The sequence below is a fragment of the Colias eurytheme genome, chromosome 32, assembly GCF_061535395.1.
Source record: "Colias eurytheme isolate Ceu_HAF_F1 chromosome 32, ilColEury1 Martin Lab GWU primary, whole genome shotgun sequence".
NCBI lineage: Eukaryota > Metazoa > Arthropoda > Insecta > Lepidoptera > Pieridae > Colias > Colias eurytheme.
In genome coordinates, this window is record NC_143011.1 from 3,724,712 (window position 1) to 3,748,077 (window position 23,366).

General features: G+C 35.0%; 1 protein-coding gene and 1 pseudogene across 1 annotated transcript; both read left to right on the forward strand.

The window, feature by feature from the left end:
- Positions 1-11,922: 11,922 nt before the first annotated feature.
- LOC149895186 (uncharacterized) lies at positions 11,923-16,159 on the forward strand. The gene has a single exon (XM_090119227.1). The coding sequence runs from the start codon at positions 11,938-11,940 to the stop codon at positions 13,090-13,092; it is 1,155 nt and encodes a 384-aa protein (XP_089975353.1). The 5' UTR covers positions 11,923-11,937; the 3' UTR covers positions 13,093-16,159.
- Positions 14,200-16,159, forward strand: LOC149895187 (uncharacterized; annotated as a pseudogene).
- Positions 16,160-23,366: the final 7,207 nt, after the last annotated feature.

A 23,366-nucleotide genomic window follows, 5' to 3' on the forward strand; every position in this document is an offset into this window, starting at 1 on the left:
AAACGAGAGATCCATCCTTCATATATTACACGCGAAATCGTTTCAGCAGTTATATCTCTCGTAGGAAAACATTCTGGCCATCGCGTCCCCCTATCACTATGGTTAGGCAATACGTCCTAAAACCTTCGGGTGAAGTGGGTAAAGGTCCAATTAAATCAACATGAATATGTTCAAACCTATCGCACTGCAGAAACGATCCTAAACCTGACATTGTATGTCGATTAACCTTCGATCGTTGACATTCAATGCATGTTTTAACTTTTAACCCATTGGCCAACGTGACGAATCATATTTGGCCAATAAAAACGATTTTGAATCAATTTGCGTGTAGTCCTTATTCCGGGATGACATAAATTATGTACACTATCAAAGGCAATACGTCGAAATTTATCAGTCAAGTAGGGTCTAATTTTATCATTATCTAAATTACAATAAATAAATGTACCACTTTCAGGTAACATTATTTTCTTTAACCTATTATTAGCGTCTTTCAAATTAGATAATTGTAACATATAAGAATCTTGTTGTTGATCCTTAGCAAGTTCTGCATAATCTATTACAGTGGGACAACTTATTGTTGCGACTCGTGATAACGAATCTGCAATGACATTATCTTGCCCACTTACGTGCCTCAAATCCGTTGTGAACTCACTAATGAATATCAAGTGTCGTGTACGTCTGGGTAACTCTTTCTCGCTATTTACTTTAGAAAATGCATAAATTAACGGTTTGTGATCCGTATACACCGTTAACTGTCGTCCTTCGACCATATTCCGAAAATGACGAATAGCTAAGTAAATTGCTAATAACTCCCTATCATACGTACTATACTTGCGTTCAGTCTTAGATAGATTCTTAGAAAAATAACCTACATGAGTATCCGATGCGTCCGTCATAAGTGCGAGCGATGCATCGGCCTTAGGGTGCTAAAAAAATCTGCACTTTATAAACAAAAATATAAGTTGAGTTACCTTGGCGATAATAAATAACCATTTATACGGTCGCCGTAAACTAAGATCTAAAGTCATTAACTTAGTACCAAATGTCTTAATTACACTAAACTACACTTTATAATCACTACACAGTACACTCACTCGCGGATTGGTTATTTTTCGACACTGGTAAAATTATTAAAAGTCGGCTCTCCTGCTGCTTCTGCCACGCACAAGGTTGACGATAGTACAATCTGGCGATATGCTTAAAGCAGTAATGAAAAAACATAGCCAATTGGGATTTTTCTGTTTTGATATCCCTGCACGATCGCGACTTCGGGATGCGGAGCGATGCGCGCGATTCCCATACCTTCGACCACTAAACGATCTGCCTCTCGAGCCTGCACATTCCAGCTGGTTTACCCGCTGCTTTAATTGTGCTAACTGCTCGAGAAGGTTTAACTGTACCGACGAAACTGCTCTAACTGGAACTGCCGGATTCATTTTGAATTAAATTTTTATTTAATCAATAAATTAAATAATCACACAAACGAAATCTATGCAATTCACTATAATAATGTTCACTTTTCGTCGGGGGTCACCAATGTAGGGGCTTGTTATGTGCGGGTGTAATAAAAGATGTAATAACTACGCAAAGGTTAACTACATATATATATTCGTATGTAATTAATATTCGACCTAATGCGACCAACCCGCGTCCCGACAAGCCCTTAACTAACTGTGCATAACGCACAAACTGTTTATATACGAGTTACCGTGTGAACCTATGGTGGGAACTTTCTTAGTAGGTACTACACTTGAGTCTTATACGCGCCGCTACGCTGACCGGTTCTGCTGTGCAATACATCTCGTGCAATAATTACAATGTCAAAGTGTGATAACTGTAACAAGGGCCTAACGAAAAGAACACCAGGATTGGAATGCAGCAAGTGCGGAAAGGTTGTTCATGCAACCCAATCATGTACTGGACTGTCCTCCAAACAGCTCTCCGCCTTGCGTGGCGCCGGGAGCCTGGAATGGACCTGTGACGATTGTCAAATTAACTCGCCTCACAAAAAATCATCTTTTATAATACCTTTAGAGGAGGAAGAAGATGATACTATTTCAGAAGGGAACCAAGGTACAAGTTGTATAGATACTAACAAATTCCTAAAAGATATTACTTTAGAAATGAAAAGAATACTTAAGAAGGAGCTTCAGCCCATCGAAACATCGTTAAGCTTCTGCTGTGACAAAATCGACGAACTAACAAGAACTGTTGAAGCCCAAAATAAACAAATAAAAGAGCTAGAGAAAAAATATACTAACCTCAAAAACGAAAAATCACACCTCGATCTAGAAATAAATGCATTAAAACAACACGTGCGCTATATGGAACAGCAGCGTCTGGATACCGTCATAGAAGTTGCCAACATTCCGTCTCGTCCTAATGAAGACCTTAATGACTTATGTAACAAGTTAGCTGATAACCTAAATCTAACCAAAGAAGGAATCTCCAACGTGAAGCGCCTGGAAGGAAGAAACGGACAGGATGGATGTATTCAACTGGAGTTCAAACAGGAGGAATTATGTAATATGTGGGTACGTGCTTCCAGACGCAGAGAGGTACTTGTGGGACAGGTGGTATGTGATGAAGCAGTACCAGCAGCTAAAACCAAAGTGATAGTACGCAAAGCCCTAACTAAAGCGAATAAAACCCTGCTGTGGCAAGCTAAGCAAAAATTAACACCAAATTATAAATATGTGTGGTTCCAGAATGGGAATATATTAATCCGTAAATCAGAGAATAATAAACCTATTGTGATCAGAAGCGAAACAGACATTGAAAATCTCCTCAACCAGGCAGCACCAGCACATCATCGGCGGTAATAGATGTAGTATTTTATGTAGGTCACCATAGTTCAGTCGAATATCCCAAGCAATAATTTAGAACTTTTTAATTGTAGTACATATAACTCATTTTGTAAAAATGTTCCATCGTTAGCGAAATCTCAATTTAAGTTAAATTTAGTCCATATAAATGTAAGATCACTAATTAAAAATTTTTGTTATGTTTTAGAATTAATAAACAGTTCATGTTCACCAATAGATATTCTCATATTAACTGAAGTAAACATTAAAGATAATATCGCAAATATGTTCAATGTAAATGGCTATATAATGCACAAAAAGTTACGTAAGAATAAAAAAGGTGGCGGTATTATAATATACATACGGAACGTTCACGTATTTACATTCAAACATCACACTTTAAATCACTGTGAATCAATCATAGGTCATTTAACGACTAATCACAAATACGTTGCAACAATTTGTGCAATATATAGGCCACCCAACGAAAGTAAATACTTGTTCGTAAGGGAGATAAAGGATCTTTTATCTAGTAAACCTTTTAAACACTTAGATATTTTTGTTTTAGGAGACATGAACATAGATATAAAAATAAAGGGTAACATTCAAGATTTTTACATAAATAGCATGGCCGAGTGCGGTCTAACAAGTGTTATAACCGATTATACAAGAATTGAAATAAGAAACCAAATAATAACGCGTAGCGTAATCGATCACATTTTTGTAAGGACGCAATTGTTAGACCTGTACTCGGGCGCGCTCGGCACTGCAATGGCTGATCACCGTATGATCGTATTGTCGTGCATTGGACAATCATTAGCACATGTACAGGGTGACGTTAAAGTCATTCGAAAAATAGATAACAATAAACTTAATAATTTGCTTGATCATGTTAGCTGGGATGATTTTACGAATACAGAGTGTCCATATAAATTATATGATAACTTAAAAAATACCATCCAAAATTGTTATAATCAATCACAATTTGAACAAATAATTTCAACATCAAGTAAAAGAAACAAAGATCCTTGGATTACTAGCACCATAAAAACTATGTGTGAAAAAAAAGATTTATCTTTTATTGACTGGAAAAATGACCCGACTAATAAAATACTTCGATTAAAATACAATAAATTACGTAATAAAACGCGTAAATTCATAGAAAAATCAAGAAATAATTACTATCATAATCAAATTAATCAAAACTACAACAATAGTCACGCTTTATGGCAAATTTTGAATTCATTAACAGGTCGCTGCAAAAATTCAATAGACAACTGTATCTTAAAAGCATTTCATAAAAATAACATAGACATTAAAACAATTGCTAATAATTTTGCACAAGAATTTTATTATAGTATTAAAAAAATCATTCCTAAATGCAATAAGCGTCTATTATGTGAAAATGATTATTATTATCCACAAAATAAATCAATGCTACTTAAAAAAGCTAACAACAAAAAACTTAATATCAATAAAGCTCCCGGATTCGACAACATTCGATGTATTGACATAAAAAATATATGCACTAAAATCGTAGATATTATAGTTAAATTTATTAATGCATCTATTGTTAATGCTAAATATCCTTTAGAGTTAAAAACTGGAATAATCCGACCTATTCACAAAAAGGGTACGCGAAGTGAGTATGAAAATTATCGCCCGATTACCATTCTTCCGGTATTAGACAAAATCGTGGAAAAATTTATAGCCGAACAAATGCAGAATTTCTATGCCGAAAATAAAATTTTATCTGTCTCTCAATTTGGATTTCAACCGTGTAAGTCAACTTCACAACTTTTGTCAAAATTTACAGATGAAGTAAACTCATGTCTCGATAACAAAAAACATGTACTGCTATTATTTATCGATTATAGTAGGGCATTCGATACACTCAGGCATGACACTCTTATACACAAACTAGACAACTCCGGTATCCGTGGACCTCTTCTGGGATGGTTTAAAGATTATCTTGCTAATAGAAAATTTCGTGTTAAAGTAGGCGATGAAATGAGCAATGAAATGACCATCACCGAGGGTACAGCACAGGGCTCGGTGTTAGGACCTTTATTGTACTTGGCGTATGTAAATGATATGGAACATGTCATCAACCACTGTTCTATCTATCAATATGCTGATGACACCTGTCTAATAGCCTCAGACAAAAATATTAATACTGCAGCTCAACAGTTACAGGAAGATTTTACGCGTATCCTAATGTGGTCGCACGATGCGGGTCTTGTCATAAATGTTAAGAAAACAAAAATAGTACATGTACACTCGAGTCATTTGAAAAACTTTAATAATTTTAAAATCACGGCACACAATCACGTATGTCTTCACAAAGCTACATATTATAACCCGGACTGCTCGTGTGAATGTGTGGACCAAGTGCCTTATTATACTTACTTAGGACTGATTGTTGATAACAGATTTAATTGGAACCATCATATAGACCATCTGTGTGATAAACTTAGGGCCATACTCTCAAAATTATATATCATCAGAAATAAAGTACCATACAAAATTCTTCTCGGTATCTATAGATCATTGGCAGAATCAATAATACAATACGGTATCACAAGTTATGGACGTACATTTAATACTTACATTGATAGAATCATAAATTTACAACTAAGACTAATAAAAAAAATTGTACCTATTAATATTAAAAACAAGTTTAAAGATAAACCTCTCGAACTATTTAGCTATTGTAATGTACTGCCAATAAGACAAATGTTTCAAAAGATTTTTCTCATAGAACAATTTCATAACATAAACTTTCAAAATCCCATTTCGCATCAGTTTGCTACCAGACAAATAACTAATAAAAAATTAATTATTCCTAAAGTACACAATCTTTATGGGAAGCGTACGGCTAATTTCTTATTACCCACTATACTTAATTCTATGCCACAAAAAGTCAAGAAGGATGTTAATATTAAAAACTACAAAATAATATACAAAAGATATTTTCTCGACTTTGGTCCTGCATTTTCGTAAACATTTTATGGATACTCTGGTACCACATATTTTGAAAAAATTGGGCTATTGTCACGTAGAGTCTCTTCAAAGTGCGTGCCACAAGTCGTATTTGCATCCAAGGCACCTTCAAATCTGTGCTTAATTTTTTCATAAAATCTTTGCGGCTCATTGTATTTTATTTATTTATTTTTTTTATTTTTTATTGTGTGATAGGGAAGCGCTTGACCACGATCTCGCCTAATGGTAAGCTGAGATGTGGCCTATGATGGAGCGCGCTTCCCTAGAAGGAAGCATTAGCATTTATCTACATTATTTTGATATTATATGATATAGAAATTGTTAAAATTCTATATCATGCCGTAAAATATCGCCACTGACCACCTTTAACTTTTCCTGTATTAACTGAACATACAGGAATATGGTTTTCGGGCTTCTCTTATCTCTTTGTATCCTCAATGTATACCACCATGACATTGTGGCGTTGCCACTTTTATTATCTATATTTTATTATCTGTGGCGTTCCGAAACGGAACGCACTTGATCGAATTTTAAATTGATTCGACGATAGTGAAAATGATTCACTAGGACAATAGTTATAGATATCATGTGAAACGTGACTTGGAAAAAAATCATTCAAATAAATCACAAAATAAAAATTTGAAACAATTTTAAAAGTTACGAAAAGCCCAATTATACGTCAAAATGACGCACAACATCCTCTTTACAACCAAATGGCGGAATTTACATGGATGAGCCAACTATGTACTGCTAGGTCTCGACGGCTAATGAGTTGATTCTGGATTTTGCAGCGATTCGATGGTAAATATAGAAGAGTTCATACGTCAAATTTACGTAGATTGGACTTCTAGGGTTAAATGCATAAATACCTAAATGATGTTTTGTTTTTATTATCTAATAACGATAAAAAAACCCGTTGATTTCATTCGTTTTTCAAGCTACGTGCATAGTTTTTCCACTAAAAAGCCTCAATTGAGTCATAAAGTACACAAATTTCAAGCATAATAAGTCACATCATTTCTATAAAACCAAAACTGGCAATAATATAAGTCGTGTTGTGCGATTATGAACATAGTGCATAAGGGCATAAGTCGTTATATTATATATAAATAGCTAACTTAATTGTCTTACCATTTAACAATACCTCAGTCATGACCCACAGATCCTCGCACTCCGATTCCCAATTTTGAATGCGATACGATGGAGTGTCGCGTGATATTGCAAAAAGTATTGTTATCGAGGGTACTTATAAAATTACTTACGTTTATCGAAACGTTTTTTGCTTAAAACGGTTTCACAATGCATTTTTCTAATTATTATTTTCATTTCAATAATTAGTTACCTAGCCAAATTATTACAAACAATATTTTCACTCCAACTCCAAGGTATCGTATTACGAGTAGGTACGAGTTAATTGTGTCTTTATGAAGTATAGTAATAAAAAAAACAAAATAAATCTCGTGTAGAGCCATTTAAATCTCGATAATTATTTCTATTAATATTACCTATAGGTACAAACTTTTAGAACTGTCAATTAATGTCGATTGCGCGGCAAATTTGTATTTTTTTTTCTTTTTGAAAATTTCATCATCTGTTGTTTTACAGTATTTTTTTAATCATAATGATTAAAAGTATTAGAACTTATGAGATTGGTTCAAGTGTACCTTAGTTAACCTTTTGGGCTTGAAAAGTTAAAGTTACTACAATTTCCACTATCTTTAGCGTAAATCTGCGAAAGCGCCAGTAACGACTTTCAATTACGCATTTAGATGTTACTTACAAAATGAAGCAACAGCTGATCCCGACGAGGCAAAAATACCTCAAACTCAAACCTTTATTTATTCAATTAGAACTCTGCAGAAGCACAATTGAACCATCTTAACATAGAATTGCCACCTGTCTCAACTCACACAGTATTAACCCAACCGGACAAGAAGAGACCTTGGTCCTTACTTTTGGGGTCAGAAATAAATTTAAAAGGTCACCCCTTGAATAAGGCAATAAAATATCAAAACAGGTAAACGGTTTTAATTATAATACAGATTTTTAACATCCAACCAAACCGTGCGGTATCTATTAATGTTTAGAGCCAACGCCACCAATCATAATCTAAACATGGCTAGTACTTTCAGTACAATGCATGAATTATTTATTTAAAACTGATAGGTCATAAACTCTGTACTGGAAACAAATATACTGAACTCAAGAGACTAAAATGATAAGGAGCTTATCTGTGTCCCAAAACTGCAATTACTACAGCCAAGTACGTTACTTTTAATCAATTCGGTTTTAAAATATAATTATGATTTACATCAGAACTTATATACCGAAAGCCTCGGGCTGACTTATTTATAATAATTGAGTATTTGAATGAAAAATTTTTTTGTGATAAATGGAAAGATCATATATTAGTTTTATAACAAAACTGTTTTTATTTTTATTTTTTTTGCAATAATTCAAAAGTTATTTCAAAATAAAAATTAGTCTTTGAATCCAGTACCGAAGACACGCCGACAACTCCCGAAGCGTCACCCGAATGCGTGTGACGTCATAATGTTAGTTTTCACTCATTGCAGTTGATAGAAAAATAAATATGTATTGTAGTTTGAAAAACTAAACAGGATAATAAGATAAATTCATGAAATTATTGTATTGTTACCGGGTTTTTATAAGTATACAAAATTTAAATTAAATCCGTCGGTTTATAGTGGGTCTAAATCGAATCGAAAGGAGAATTGGTTACTTACAAACATATGTTTTAAGCTGATCCTGGCGATCCTTATCAGTATAAAAGGATAAATTTATGATATTATTGTATTGTCATCGGACCTTGATAGAACAAAACCCGTCGGTTTTAAGTGGGTCAAAATCGGGTCGAAACTTCGAAAGGAGTCGGTTACATACAAACATACAGATGAAGCTAATAAAAGCGTGTTAATAATAAATACAGGGTTTTGATCTATTTAATTTTGTTGTCATTATTAAATTACATATTAATTATATTAATTTTAATTATATTATTTAAATTTATATTAAAAATGGCGAACCTCAAAAGTTATCGTTTTGTACCATTATGTACGAATACTACAAAGGCAACTCCTGACAAAAATCGGTGATCATAAATATATCAACATCAAGAATATTATTTTCGTAACTAACTAACTAATTCGGAACCAACAAACAAATCGTATCTTAGCAATAAATCAATATTATTGTAATAGCCGTAAACGTTATAACATTATGACGTCACAACTATATGGTGACCAGTCATGGCGCGTTTGTAGTCACGTGATTCTAATTTAAATTTCATCAATTTTTAATTGCTTATAATTAACGGAAAAAAATGTTTTTGAAGTTATTTGTATTAAATATCAATATTATTAATAATAAAGTTTCAAAATACATAAAAAAAATCAATAATTTTTTTTTATTCAAATACTCAATTGTGTTTGTGCATAACACTAGGCAGTCAACAGCTATATGAACGTCAGATAGGAAAAGAGCCAAATTTATCCAGTCAGTAACAAAGGATTTTAACTATAGGTACTTTATTCTAATTCAACCAACTACTACTAGCTACTCCGTATGTCTTTTGGGTAGACGGAGGCAAATAGGATTTTTATTCCAACTATATCATTTGATATTTTGAAAATGTACGTTCGTGTACGGTAGGTACATTTTCATACCGTCAGAGTCATTTTGCAGATTATAGTGGTGCAGCACTGAACACTGTCTATTAGGTGGCTGGTGCTGCCGACCGGGCCTTCAGTTCCGCTTTCCAGAATACCTTCACCCTTCTAGGTGCTACTACTACTGAAATAGCGGTACTCTATCGCGTCGTTCAGGTCTCTAACTGACAGGATTTCTCATATTATCGTAACAACCTCGCTCGTTCTAACGAGAACAAATTATCGCCAAGGAATTCTGCTGCAGGATAATGGCAAGAGAGATTATAAGCTTAACTATGCATTATTATGTTCAGGAATATGGTGGATTTTGAATACTATCGTCGTCTGAAAGTATCTCCTTTCGATAAACTTCATTAAGGATGCAGATCTGATCCCATCTTTGTTCCGTAGGAATGCTACGACAGTCTAAACGTTACACTGTACAAAGAAAATTGCCCTAAATATAGTCGGTTGTTCCAACATCCGTAATATGGCTAGCCTGCCTTGCTAGCCCTTGATTGTAACTGCTACCAATGGAGGCATTGCTCTTGTGTTGTCCACAGTTGTGCGAGTGCAAAAATGAAGAACTGAGCTCGTGGGGAGCTATGTCGAATGAATCTGTGTTAAGATTATGACAGTATAGGACAGTTAGCTGTGGATGCGAAGACAGGACATTACTTTATTCATCCGTAAACACGCGAGGCAGCCACGGACAGCGATATAGCAAGAACTAAACTAGCAAAGTTTAGTTCGCTTACCAGACTTTGTCATGTTTTAAATGCAGTATATCCTCTGTATAGCATTGCATTTATGACTATTGATAAACTTAATTCACCCGTAAACACGAGAAGCAGGCACGGATAGCGATATAGCAAGAACTAAACCAGCAAAGTTTAGTTCGCTTACCAGACTTATATTTTAAAAGCCGTATAGTCTGTACATTTCATTTATTGCCCCCCCCCCCCCCCCCCTAAAAGCAAAGAAATGAGAAGTCATTTGGCGGAGCTTTCTCGTAAAGGGTAGGGGTTCCAAGTTTAAAGCAGATACGAATCTAACGCATTCTCATTTCAGTCACCTGTCGCACCCACTGCACTCACACCTTACGCTGGCTGCAGCGAGGCTCTCCGCGAAGCCTTCTTACGGAGAAACATCCCATCGGAAGCTGTCGAACTAATGTTGGCATCGCTTTCCAGTAACACTAAGAAGCAATATAACGTAACTTATAAACTATGGTGGCAATTTTGTCTAGATAGAAATATTTCCAATTTTGAAAGTACAGTAGCGACAGTTATATCGTTTTTAACAAATGAGTTTAACAAAGGGGCTTCATATGGTACTTTAAACTCGCACAGGTCTGCCTTGTCTTTAATCTTAGGAAATAATATCGGGTCGGATGAATGCATAAAACGACTCCTAAAGGGAGCATTCAAATTGAAACCCAGTAATCCTAAATACAATAATTATTCTTGGGACCCACAATTAGTTTTGAACCATATCTCAAGCTGGTTTCCTAATATAAACATTAATTTGGAGCAGTTGACTAAAAAAATAGTAATTTTACTTGCGCTGTGTACAGCACAGCGGGTCCAAACTTTATCCCTTATCAATCTTAATAATATTTATTTCTCAGACAGTGGAGCTAAGATTTTCATAACAGACTTGATAAAAACTTCGGCTCCGGGTAGAGATCAACCCCTTCTTATACTTCCATACTTTAAAGAAAATATAAGTATTTGTCCCGCTACTGCACTTTCTGATTATATCAATGTCACAAAACATTTGAGGAATGAGGAGGACAATAGATTAATACTAACTTTTAAAAAACCTAATAAACCCGCCACAACTCAAACAATCAGTCTTTGGATCAAAAACGTGTTATCGGAAAGTGGTGTGTTGTGTTTTTTATTTCATTCCCACTTCTGTTCCTAAATTCAGAAGAGGGATAGTGATTCTCACGCGTCCTTAACCGTTTGCTTTCTGAAAATGGCAGTTTGACTCTTCAAACGAATTAGTTCATTACACTTTTAAATTACCCTCAATAATACTTTATAAACTTTTCATTGTTTCGTTTAAGTGAAATTAAAATAGTAGTTGTGTGGCTAAGTATATAACGCAAAATTTTGGTGAGTATATTCCGATCATTTGCTATCTAAGGAGAAGCGAGCTTCTTATCAATTTATAGCTTAAAGCAGCTTTGGTATAGTAATTGAAGCATTTATTTAAACCTTTTGTGATTTATGTGTTTTGTTTAACAAAATTACAGCATATGATTTAATTACGCTTATTTCACCTTTGTATAGTACGATACGTATTCTTTTTTAAATGTACCCGCAACTTAGTTTTTTTCTTTACGTTAACGAAATATTAAGTTAATAGTTTTTTTTTCTTCATATTTAATTTTTATCGTTTCCTTGTATCGACATTTTCCTCCATTGTAAAAAAAAAAAAAAATTACGTACGAGATGCCTAATAAGAAGCACAAAGACCGAAGCCGTTCTAGGAATCGTAGTGCTACACCTCCTATACGCAGCCGACGACGGTATAGTCCTTTCAACGATGCATTAACACAACAAATGCAACAAATTTCAGATAGACTAAAGTCGTTAGAAGAACGTCACTCTTCTCCGTCACGACGAGGATCCAACACTGGCGGTGTGACAACAACGCCGCCGAGGTCACGGATCGTCGAGCCCGTCGCTGTGCATCCGGAGCCTGCGGCGCACTCAGGGTCGGCGGTCCCTTCTTCACCGGGACATTCCGGGAGCGCCACAGTCGGCTGCGATCGTAACGCTACTAATCGTATTGTTGATGCTATACGATCAATCAATACGACGGTGAGGTTGAGCCAATCTTATTACATTTCAAATTTTGATCCGAGTATAAACGATATAGAAACCTGGTGTGAGGAGGTCGATTGCGCTAAGGTTATAAATCAATGGAATGATAATGAGTGTCTATCTCGTATAGGTAATTGTTTAAAGGGAGATGCTAGGACCTGGCTCAATGAATGGGTAACATCAGACCGTAGTTGGAGCAATTTTAAAAAAGAATTTAAACCTTTGTGTCCTAAGAAACCTGATATCGCGAATATTTTATATGACGTTATGAGTACCAATTCTGATAAATACCTAACGTATGCAGACTATGCTCGTCGCTCTCTTCTAAGGTTGCGTGTTGTTAGGGGGTTAAGTGACGAACTTATATCTGCAATAATAATACGAGGGATTACGGATCCGCAGATTCGCGCTGCAGCCATTAATGCAAAGCTAACGACAAATGAATTGGTTGAATTCTTTTCAATTTACGTTAAATCCAATTCCTCCTCAAACAGACATTTTGATCACAGGTCGCGCTATGATCGTTCTTTAAAATCTGAACATGTAGTTAATAATCGTAAACGACGATTTAACGAACAGAAATGTTTCTTGTGCGGTCAACATGGTCATACACAATCAAATTGTTCTAAAAAAGCTAAGTCGATTCTTTCTAATCAAAGTAATGACCATAAATATTTTTCTATTAATAATTCGAATAAATCTGTATTGTGTGATTTCTGCAAAAAGCCCGGCCATAAAACTGAGGCGTGTTTTGCAAAATTAAAGTCGGGAGGCACGTAATACAAACAATGTTAATTTTTGCGAAGAAAACCCGGACAGTAAGAATAAAGATTGTTGTAGCTGTCATCCAGGGAATCCCAGTCGATGTCTTAATCGATAGCGGCTCTAGTATATCATTATTTTCCTTATCATTATTAAAGCATTTGAAATGTGCGCGAATGCCTGCATTTAGGATCTTGCGTGGTATTGGTGGGCAGGAAATTGAATCGACTTATTTTGTCACTTTACCAATAGAGTTTAATGAAATTACTTTAGAAGTAGATTTACACGTAGTTAGTTCAAAATTGATGAATACACCAATCATCATTGGCACCGATATATTAAATCGTGAAGCCCTAGTTTACGTCGATGATGTCCTCATTATGAGCGGTACGGTTGAGGAGGGTTTGTCGATTTTACGTAGAGTTCTTAAAACTCTTACAAGCGCGGAGTTTTCCATAAATTTAAAGAAATGCTCTTTTCTATCTACTTAAATCGAATATTTGGGACGTACGATTAGTCAGGGTCAGGTACGACCGAGTGGTCAAAAGATTAAAGCTTTGGTCGAAGCACCGATTCCAAAGACCGTTAAACAAACCAGACAGTTCAAGTTATTTTCGACGTTACATAGCTGGCTTTGCTATAAAGGCTGTGCCTATTACAAAGTTGACGAAAAAAGGGGTACCTTTTATTTGGAGTAGTGAACAAGAAGAAGCACGCCAAGTAATTATTTCTCATCTTACCAGTGAACCTGTGTTAGCTATGTATGATCCGGCTTTACCTATTGAAGTTCATATAGATGCCAGCTGTATAGGATATGGTGCAGTGCTTCTTCAGGTTCATGAAAAGGGGCATAAGCGGGTGGTGAGTTACTTCAGTAAACAAACTCAAGGTGCTGAGCCAAGGTATCATTCCTATGAGCTGGAAACTTGAAACTTTAGCCGTTGTAAAGGCCTTGCAAAATTATAGACACTATCTGGTTGGTGTTATTATTTGTAAAAAAAAATACATTGACCATTGTTTGATATGTATAGCACATAAAAACGCACATTTTTCCAAATACTGTCTTTTGTAATTTGTATCCTATGTTTGGTCAAGATTCCACTGAATTAAAAATATTTTTTTATAATGTTATCTCTTTGTTTGGGACCTCTAAAATTATTTGTGGCAGATCGGGGTCGAATGTTTCAGAGTTCAGAAATAACAAAACTTTTTACTGACTTGGGCATTGACATGCATCTCATAACACCAGAGATGCATAATTCAAACGGGCAGGTTGAACGTTATTGTCGAACCTTACTCAACATGGTTCGTATAGAATGCAATCACCGACAAAATGATTGGTCTGATGTCATATGGCGACTACAGCTGGTTCTGAACATTACAAAACAGAAAACTACAAGCTTTTCACCTCTGAATCTATTGGTGGGTATTAAAGCTGCGTGACCTGTTTTACGTTACCTCATTGGTGACATCGCACTAGAAGGCTCTCGTCCCAATCGCGACGCATTACGAGAAATGCGTAGACAACGTGTTTCTGAGCGTTTAAAAAAAATATAACCAACGTTGGCAAGACAAAACTGTGAATGCTAGCCGAAAGGCATCACGGTTATTTGAAATTAATTCTTTGCTTTTTGTTATAAAACAGGCTCAAACAACTGGCAAACTCGACTCGGGTATGCGCGGCCCATATCGCGTGGTCAAAACGCTTCCCCACGGTCGATACGAGCTGCAGTTACTGGAGGGCTCTTATGGCAAATCGACGCAAGCTGCGACAGAATTCATGGTGCCGTGGCGTGGGGAGTGGACTCCTGAGACATGTGCTGCGTTTTTTGAGGGTGAGCTGATCCCTAATTTGTGATAAGCGAACGACGTGCCTATGTCACAAATTATAGTTTTCCCATGATAAGCTAACGTCGTGCCTATGTCATGTGGTTGTTTTATTTTCTATGTGTAACGTATAGTATGCTAACGTCGTGCCTATGCTATACAATTGTCTTGGACTCATGATAAGCTAACGTCGTGCCTATGTCATGTGGTTGTTTTATTTTCTATGTGTAACGTATAGTATGCTAACGTCGTGCCTATGCTATACAATTGCCTTGGACTCATGATAAGCTAACGTCGTGCCTATGTCATGTGGTTGTTTTATTTTCTATGTGTAACGTATAGTATGCTAACGTCGTGCCTATGCTATACAATTGTCTTGGACTCATGATAAGCTAACGTCGTGCCTATGTCATGTGGTCGTTTTATTTTATATGCGTAATGTATAATATGCTAACGTCGTGCCTATGTTATACATTTGTCTTGGACTCATGATATGCTAACGTCGTGCCTATGTCATGTGGTCGTTTTATTTTATATGCGTAACGTATAATATGCTAACGTCGTGCCTATGTTATACGTCATTTGTTTTGGACTCATGATATGCTAACGTCGTGCCTATGTCATATGGTCGTTTTATTTTATATGCGTAAAGTATAATACGCGAACGTTGTGCCCATGTTATACTGTCATTGGTGTCAGAGATAGCGAACGTAGTGCTTCCTCTCTGTGTATTGCGCTTACCTGTTATAAGGGGAGTGTAATGTTTATTAGTTGCTAATACCTTATCATTAATCCTTCCCAGATGCTGCCAGTATTGAAGATGAGGAGTCCACAAATGACCCAGTCGTTGTTGTTGAACCTGCATCAGGCACTTCGAGAGGAGCCTGTACTTCTCCGCATAAAACAAAGGAGAACGAGGACGTCCTCCAGTCAGGAGAGGCCGTGTTAGACAAAAACTAAAACAGCGCCAATAGAGGGGATGACAAGTGGTGGCGGATTGCAGATAAAAGCGCTGGCGCGCTCATTCGCGGCACCATTCGTCGCGAGTCAATTGACATACTACAACTCTGCCCGTTTGTGAAGTCAACTGCCTAGTTATTTTCCTTTGTATAAGATTTTTTTACTGTAATGTTTAAAGAAATTATTGTGGAATTAGTGTAAAATTATTTTATAATTTTGTATTTTGTATTTCGTGTTCTTGGTTTTAAATTTAAATGGTATTAGTGTTAATAAAGTTATTAACGAGTTTTGTAAATAATTGTAACGTTGTGTTTTTTATTTCATTCCCACTTCTGTTCCTAAATATACAATATTTTCAACTGATATCGAAATGTACGAAAATAGTAATAATGTAATTGAACTGAGAACATAATATTTTAATATTCAGACAAAGCTGTATTGTTTCGATATACGTAGTTTTTATTGTAAACTGCACATATTTTCATAGAAAAATACTGTAAAACAACAGATGATGAAATTTTCAAAAAGAAAAAAAAAATACAAATTTGCCGCGCAATTGACATTAATTGACAGTTTTAAAAGTCGTATTTGCATCCAAGGCACCTTCAAATCTGTGCTTAATTTTTTCATAAAATCTTTGCGGCTCATTGTATTTTATTTATTTATTTATTTTTTTATTTTTTATTGTGTGATAGGGAAGCGCTTGACCACGATCTCGCCTAATGGTAAGCTGAGATGTGGCCTATGATGGAGCGCGCTTCCCTAGAAGGAAGCATTAGCATTTATCTACATTATTTTGATATTATATGATATAGAAATTGTTAAAATTCTATATCATGCCGTAAAATATCGCCACTGACCACCTATAACTTTTCCTGTATTAACTGAACATACAGGAATATGGTTTTCGGGCTTCTCTTATCTCTTTATAGTGCTTGTATCCTCAATGTATACCACCATGACATTGTGGCGTTGCCACTTTTATTATCTATATTTTATTATCTGTGGCGTTCCGAAACGGAACGCACTTGATCGAATTTTAAATTGATTCGACGATAGTGAAAATGATTCACTAGGACAATAGTTAAATATTCAGACAAAGCTGTATTGTTTCGATATACGTAGTTTTTATTGTAAACTGCACATATTTTCATAGAAAAATACTGTAAAACAACAGATGATGAAATTTTCAAAAAGAAAAAAAAAAATACAAATTTGCCGCGCAATTGACATTAATTGACAGTTTTAAAAGTTTGTACCTATAGGTAATATTAATAGAAATAATTATCGAGATTTAAATGGCTCTACACGAGATTTATTTTGTTTTTTTTATTACTATACTTCATAAAGACACAATTAACTCGTACCTACTCGTAATACGATACCTTGGAGTTGGAGCGAAAATATTGTTTGTAATAATTTGGCTAGGTAACTAATTATTGAAATGAAAATAATAATTAGAAAAATGCATTGTGAAACCGTTTTAAGCAAAAAACGTTTCGATAAACGAATTATGTTTTTGAATGAAATACAAATTATTGCATGCTTTTAAAATACAAGACTTAACTATCTACTAATGAAAGTTTTCATGCATTTTGTTCGAAACACGGTAGGTCAGCCGTGTTTTGTTACTTTAAAAGTGACATTCGAAAATGAAACAATGATTTACGGAAAAGCACAGATAGAAACGCGTTTAATCGAGATTGGGTATCTAATATTAAGATAATTGGAATACTTAATGAAAATAGGAATTGTAGAGTCAGTAATAATTCAGATTAGTTTATTGATATCATATTAGATACTTACTTAGGTCGAGTGAACGCGTTTTTACAATTCGTTCTATACAAAGTATGTTTTTAACTAAATTTTCGAATTTCATCGTGTATTTTACAATAATTTTGAATGATTTGAATGCGAAATGTACTAATGTATGATCAAACGAACTTCAGAGTGAAGTTTGATCATTATTATATGAATCGTTTCATTCGAAGATATTATTTACTATGTAGTTCCCTTTTTCAATGCTAGCAACTACGCACGCCTTTAGATTTTATTTTTTTTTAATTGTGGGTATTACGACCTGACAAGTATTTGCTCGCTTTGTACGATATTCGTTATTTTTAGAGTCTGTAATCTTACAAAACTTTGGGTTAGGGTGTGGTGGGTGTTAATATCTTCGAATGAAGCGATTCATATAATAATGATCGAACTTCACTCTGAAGTTCGTTTGATCATATATTATATTTCATCGCTTCATTCTTCAGATATTATTCACTATGTAGATGTTAAGAGATAAAAGTTTTGTAAGAATCATTTTGGGTGCAAGTTTAGAATAAAACATATATAGATATTATTAGTTTTATTTTGTATATTAACAAAAATATAATCAAACATTAAACAAGCCGGGTCATTTTGACCCAACCTCAATGACGCCGGGTTAAAACGGTTTCACAATGCATTTTTCTAATTATTATTTTCATTTCAATAATTAGTTACCTAGCCAAATTATTACAAACAATATTTTCGCTCCAACTCCAAGGTATCGTATTATGAGTAGGTACGAGTTAACACTAGAGCGCTCGCGCCTAAAATTTTCCTTGAGTGCACGCGTGGGTCACATATGTCACCCAATACGACGCACGTTTTTTTCATAAAAATCGTAGTTAAAAAAGTAAACGAAGTACTTATTTATGAATCAACTTTATTTTTAAGTGATGAAACAAAAAAATATCAATATTTTCTCATTTTACTTAAATTATGAGCTAAACATAAACCTCTGTGAAAAGTAACTAATTTATTACTTATTGTGATCAATCAGTTTTTTTTACTTTGGAAACTACAAATTTGGTAAAAATAATCATCTAATTATAAAGTTTAAGAATAAGTTGTTCTTATCCAATAAAATTTTATTGTCAACTAGGTTTCCGCCCGCGGCTTCGCTCGCGCCGTCAAAGAAAACCCGCATAGTTCCCGCTCCCGTGGGATTTCCGGGATTTTCCCGGGATAAAAAGTAGCCTATGTCCTTCCTCGGGTATCAAAATATCTCCATACCAAATTTCATAAAAATTGGTTCAGTAGTTTAGGCGTGATTGAGTAACAGACAGACAGACAGAGTTACTTTCGCATTTATAATATTATAGTATGGATAAAAAATAAGTATGTCCTAGCACTCGAATATGAGTATTTTATTTCGATTTTCGTTACCCATATATTAATAATTTCTTAAAAGTATAAATTGATCATAAGAGCAGTAACAAATAAAAGCGGTATACTTGATTTTCACTCGTAATTGTATGATTTCAAAAACTTCCTAGAACGCTCGCGCGGGGGACCTGCGTCACCCATGTACTTTTATATTTTCGCAGTGTACACTTCGTTGCACCAAGGAAGCTGATACGCTGCTAAAATGTCCGGTGATTGGTAGTCGGGGAATACCTGAGACAACAACACTCAAGCACGATTGTTTAAAAAAATATTTAGCAATATATAGCACTGGGTGACCTATGTCCCACGCGCGTGCGCTCTAGTGTTAATTGTGTCTTTATGAAGTATAGTAATAAAAAAAACAAAATAAATCCTACTATTTTCGTACATTTCGATATCAGTTGAAAATATTGTATCATATAAAATTTTTGGTTAATGCAGCTGGTATAACAAGGTAATGCGCTTTCGTGTTTTAACTACATAATTAGTTCAATATTAATTTAGCCGTAAAATACGTTATTTTGTTATTAATTTGAATAATATTATTGTAAGGAATCTAATTCAGTGTTAGATTTTCAAAATTAGATTAAGGATAATTTGTAATAATTGAAATAAATATTTTTGGATGTACATACTGGTATTTTTATTTTATTCCCCTGTGCTCATATTATGTCATGAAACCTTTCAGTAGATACATGGACGAAATCGCAGCCAGCGCCCAGCAGCAATTAGCTATAACATACCTATAGGTATTAGGTAAGGTAATAAATAATAATTTGGAAAATCCAAAAGTGCACGCCTCATAATTTTTTTTTAATAAATATTTATTAATTATTATTTTTGTTTATTTAATAACAATTAAACCACATCGAATCAGACCCTGAAAAATGAAAGGGTTCTATTCCTGAGCATACTCAAGCGTAAGAGAAAAAAAAAGACTCGATTAGTAAAGTATTTCGGTCGCTATCGTGTTAACAAGAAAAAGGATCCGCACATACAGACACACGGACGTCCAAGACAGAACTTTTTTAAACTGTTTTTTAACTAGTTTAAATAACAAAAACCGGCCAAGTGCGAGTCGGGCTCGCGCACAAAGGGTTCCGTAGCAGCAAATATAATAAATTACAGTTAAATCAACCTATCTCAAAAACTATAAGAGATACTTTGATCAAACCAAAAATCGTTGAAAGAGTTAATTAGCATGCATCACCTCTATTTTTTTTAGAATTTTATACCCCGTAGTTATAAAAATAGAGGGGGGGGGACATACTTTTTACGACTTTGAGAGCTGATATCTCAAAAACCGTTCACTTTAAGAAAAATGTTTTTTAGAAAACTTTATATCATTTTAAAAGACCTTTCCATTGATACCCCACACGGGTATGTACATCGAAAAAAAAAATTTCATCCCTCAGTTACATGTATGGGGGGCCCCACCCCCAATTCTTTTTTTTACTATTTAGTGTCATATTTTTGTAGCGGTTCATACAACACATATTCCCATCAAATTTCATCACTGTAGTACTTATAGTTTCCGAGTAAATCGGCTGTGACAGACGGACAGACGGACAGACGGACAGACGGACATGACGAAACTATAAGGGTTCCGTTTTTGCCATTTTGGCTACGGAACCCTAAAAATGACATCAAAAATATCATGAACGTTAAAAATAGTGTTTTTTCTTAATATGTGTGTGTATGTATTATCTTACAAGTGCAATGTATGATACATAAAGACATTTTAAATTTGAAAAATCAGATGTTTTGCGCGAAGTGACAGTAGTACCCACCTCAACGCTTCGCTTATGAGGCGTGCAATAGCTCTATAGTTAATACGCACCTTGATACTTACCGTAGAGTTGTTTGATGTTGAATCCGTAATAAATAAAATTAACACAATACATAATTGAATGTTACGTTTGATACACAATACACACTACTTACTCAGAGCCGTATAGTCTGTACATTTCATTTATTGCCCCCCCCCCCCCCTAAAAGCAAAGAAATGAGAAGTCATTTGGCAGAGCTTTCTCGTAAAGGGTAGGGGTTCCAAGTTTAAAGCAGATACGAATCTAACGCATTCTCATTTCAGTCACCTGTCGCGCCCACTGCACTCACACCTTACGCTGGCTGCAGCGAGGCTCTCCGCGAAGCCTTCTTACGGAGAAACATCCCATCGGAAGCTGTCGAACTAATGTTGGCATCGCTTTCCAGTAACACTAAGAAGCAATATAACGTAACTTATAAACTATGGTGGCAATTTTGTCTAGATAGAAATATTTCCAATTTTGAAAGTACAGTAGCGACAGTTATATCGTTTTTAACAAATGAGTTTAACAAAGGGGCTTCATATGGTACTTTAAACTCGCACAGGTCTGCCTTGTCTTTAATCTTAGGAAATAATATCGGGTCGGATGAATGCATAAAACGACTCCTAAAGGGAGCATTCAAATTGAAACCCAGTAATCCTAAATACAATAATTATTCTTGGGACCCACAATTAGTTTTGAACCATATCTCAAGCTGGTTTCCTAATATAAACATTAATTTGGAGCAGTTGACTAAAAAAATAGTAATTTTACTTGCGCTGTGTACAGCACAGCGGGTCCAAACTTTATCCCTTATCAATCTTAATAATATTTATTTCTCAGACAGTGGAGCTAAGATTTTCATAACAGACTTGATAAAAACTTCGGCTCCGGGTAGAGATCAACCCCTTCTTATACTTCCATACTTTAAAGAAAATATAAGTATTTGTCCCGCTACTGCACTTTCTGATTATATCAATGTCACAAAACATTTGAGGAATGAGGAGGACAATAGATTAATACTAACTTTTAAAAAACCTAATAAACCCGCCACAACTCAAACAATCAGTCTTTGGATCAAAAACGTGTTATCGGAAAGTGGTGTCAACATTTCAATATTTAGTTCACATAGCACAAGACACGCTTCAACATCTACTGCTTGTGCTAGTGGTGTATGCGTTGATAATATACGTAAAACTGCTGGCTGGAGTGTGTTATTATCAAATAAAATATTAATATCTTGGTCTTCATCCGCAGCCGATAATGTTGACGTAGACGTGGAAGCCTCATTGCCAAGACTATATATTTCCTTGGTGCCTATAGAGCGCAGTACATTATCCGGAACTGTGTAAGAGTAGCAGCATTTTCCTGCCCTCTTTAGGTCGAATCTTATGTATAAAATGGCATTTAAAGTTTTTACCGACAAACGGTTGCGAAGCTTAGTTTTGACGACATTCATTTGGCTAAAAACACGTTCTATTTCCGCGTTGGAATGTGGTAGTGATAATAATGATATTGCCAGCTGTGATAAATCTGCAAAAGGGTTATTACCAGCTGCGTCTTTCAACACAACTATCAGTATGCTACAACCCTACTCAACTAGAACTCTACTGAACTATACCTCCCAAATCTATCATTGTGCTAGCCTGTGCAGCTTGCTCAAATGTTAACAGCAGTTTTATTTTGTTGTTATGATCATTGACAAACAAATGTGACAACAGCACAAAAATAACATCTTAAAAAGTTTAAAACGAATAATTCGTAACTGAACCGCAGAAAACACTCAAAAAGTGGTGAAAGCTTATTCTCAACTAAATATTTACCAACTTGAATTTAAAGTAATCATGTGATAACATAATATCTGCCTACAAAAAAAAATCGCGAGAAACCCTTCAAAACTTTTTTTTTTTTATCGGCCAATTTGCATATGGCTAAATTCCTTAACGTTATGTTTACTTTTGAAAACTCAACTTAAAACAATTAATAAGTGTAGGCTTAAACTCATCTGTGAATCTAATATCGAACGGCAAAAGGGCTGAGCTAAATTTTAGTTTCAACGTAATAAGAATGAACTACTCAACAACTACTGTACAACTACCTAATTGATGTATTCAGTTGACGTCAAACTGCAGCTAGTCACAAAAACTATTATCAAGAAATTACATTAAATGCACACAATGTAAATCGATTAGGTACTATCGAATACTCCACGTTTAGGACTTATTTGAAGCTAAAAACCAAAAAAAAAAAATGTGTGCGTGTGCTACGCGTACGTGTACACACGTAAGAAATGAAACTTCTTTATGACCTTATTTTTTCAAAAAATAATTTACAATATGCAACTTTACAGAAATATGTCAAATCACGCGTGATAGGGATAAGAAAAAAAATGTATGCGTGTACTAGAGTACACACGTAAGAAGTGAAACTTCTTTATGACCTTAAAAATGTCACGAGTATGGCGTAACGCAAAAATGTCACGCGTACGGCGTA

Excerpts from the sequence above, each read along its gene's own strand:
- LOC149895186 (XM_090119227.1), top strand. The coding sequence starts at position 11,938 with ATGCCTAATAAGAAGCACAAAGACCGAAGCCGTTCTAGGAATCGTAGT.